This window comes from Penaeus monodon, chromosome 25 (genome assembly GCF_015228065.2).
Source record: "Penaeus monodon isolate SGIC_2016 chromosome 25, NSTDA_Pmon_1, whole genome shotgun sequence".
NCBI lineage: Eukaryota > Metazoa > Arthropoda > Malacostraca > Decapoda > Penaeidae > Penaeus > Penaeus monodon.
In genome coordinates this window covers 41,151,818-41,154,092 of record NC_051410.1, presented here as the reverse complement: position 1 = coordinate 41,154,092, position 2,275 = coordinate 41,151,818, and the positions used below count along the sequence as shown (strand labels likewise).

Genomic DNA, 2,275 nt, shown 5'->3' with positions numbered 1-2,275 from the left:
TTGTGGCTGCCCATTTGGCGCTTGCTGGTTGCTATTATTGTCAGCCTGGGACACTGGGGGGTTCCCATGTGGCTGCAAAGAGGCAAACATATGAAAAATTCAGTTGCCTTTTGAAATTCATGTCCTTAACACATCACCTAAACTATTATGTACCACACTTAGTAAATCAATTACGCCTACTGGATATGTGCAATTAACATATTCCTTACTGGCATTTTTCTTCAAAGTAGATGTGTATTTTCAGGAACTTTAACTAGTTTCCATAAATAAATATTAGTATTCCAACAGACTGCAAGGTATGTGACACAATGCATTTACACTCTTTGATCAGAGAGACACTGCTTAACTTGTAGTTGACATTCTTCATCAAACTTTTCCTACCATCCCTCATTTCCAGAGTTTCTATTTCACATTGTTTTCCTGTTCTTGATTTGTTCTACAGCACTTTACAGTACAATTACTTTCAAAATGAGCCACAAGAGTTTCATTCCAATTCCACAAAAACTGCAGTTTGTTACAAAAACTATCACTTTTACCAGTTTCTGAAATTACAATAGCATTATTATGCACACACTAATTTGCTAAAATATGAAGATAAAAAAAGTATATATATCTGAAATGCTAATAGGAAATACTGTACTACAGCCTATTCTATTCTGAATGTATCAATAGCTAATCCCTACAATTTATTATAATATACTTAAACATTTTTTTTTTTTCAAATAAAAATAAACACAGTACATTTCTCATATCAACTTAGCCAATACAACACCACGCATCATTCACTCCTATGTCAAACCTTGTATATAACCATGAAAACTCACCTGGTACATGATGTGTACAGGTTGGGGATGTATGTGCCATTGCGGCGGAGGGTGTGGGGGCACCATTACCATTGGCTGTGAGGTGTTTGTTGACAGATTCTGAGGTTCGTTCTGCAAAGGAGAACTCTGTAAAGCATAGTATCTTTCCTACTTCACGGCTGGCCACTCAGGAGTAGGGATGTTTATCGTATAAAAGAAGCAAAGAAGTGGATAAAAATAAGAAGAAATTCGGAGAGAAGTTGGATTACAAGAAGAACCGAAAGTAAAAAAGAATGCGCAAACATTAGAGAGGAAAATGCAGAGGAATACGTTTATGCCAAAGTGTCCGAATCAAACTGTTTGTTCAGAGTAAATACTGAGGAGCAGAAATCAGAATTCACAACTGTTGCAAGCATAGTTATGACTTCGTAATTTCAACGTTAAGATTGTAATCAGAATTCACATATTGTGCAACCATAACTATAACCTCATAATGTGCAACACATGTGAAGAATGTAATAAATAAAAAAATTCTCAACCAAAGTAATCCCGTAACAGCATTACAACCGCATACAACAGCACTACGCTTATTCTGTGAGCAGGCCTTTTAATCAACCCTGATTTCACCATTACTGACTTCCAACTGAGCTGAGTAATGTCGCATTATACAAAGGGTTCAAAACAAGTAAAAGTTTCTAGGCAAGTGCTTCCTCTAAATCCATACTAAACAAAATACCAAATATAAAGTGCAGAATCACAATTGCTCTCACATGCATTTGCTTGTTACACTACACAGGTGGTTTATGGCATCCTATTTTGTCTTTTAAATACAAAGTGTTTGGGAAAATATGAGGAAAGGTAAAGAGATCCACAAAATAATGACTGACTGACCTGTGCAGATGCGGGTGCTCCTAGGATATTAAAAGATCGAAGCACTTCGCTTGCCTCTTTCTCTGCTTGGCCATGGCCATCCATATCTCACTGTGAATCAGGGACCAAAGCAACATCACTGACTTTCCTTTACAATTAAAAACCTCTGATGATGACATAGTCTGTTACCTAGCAACTACATCCTAACTGATTCTAACAAGAAAAGGCACAGCAAACTTCAGTTATAGGCCTGACATGAAAGAATTCACTCAATATACTATACTTTCTCACTGAGCATTTTAAACTCCTTCCCTCACCTTGACAACATATGTCTATAAATAGGCACTTTGTATCACAATTCAATGTCTGCTTATGTGGTTATGCTGGTATTTGCATTCACATTTACATTCCTTCTCATTAATAAACACAACATTACCCAACCCTTTTACAAAATCAGTAGAGTTTGTGCATGGATTGCAAAAAGGGATTCATATATTCACCATAATTAATTTATCTGACTTTACCTCCAGTTTCTATTTAACCAACTAAATCTATATACATTACCTGTTATGAACTGGTATAAACTAATCCCATTCAACAAC

The 2,275-nt window shown here is 36.0% G+C and overlaps 1 protein-coding gene across 1 annotated transcript in view; it reads right to left on the bottom strand.

Moving 5' to 3' along the window:
* LOC119589278 overlaps positions 1-2,275 on the bottom strand; it is a gene marked incomplete in the record, with an annotated part of 9,633 nt that overhangs the window by 4,132 nt on the left and 3,226 nt on the right. The window contains 3 exon segments of the mRNA XM_037937897.1: positions 2-72; positions 825-935; positions 1,695-1,784. Coding sequence (XP_037793825.1) covers positions 2-72; positions 825-935; positions 1,695-1,778 — 266 coding nt within the window.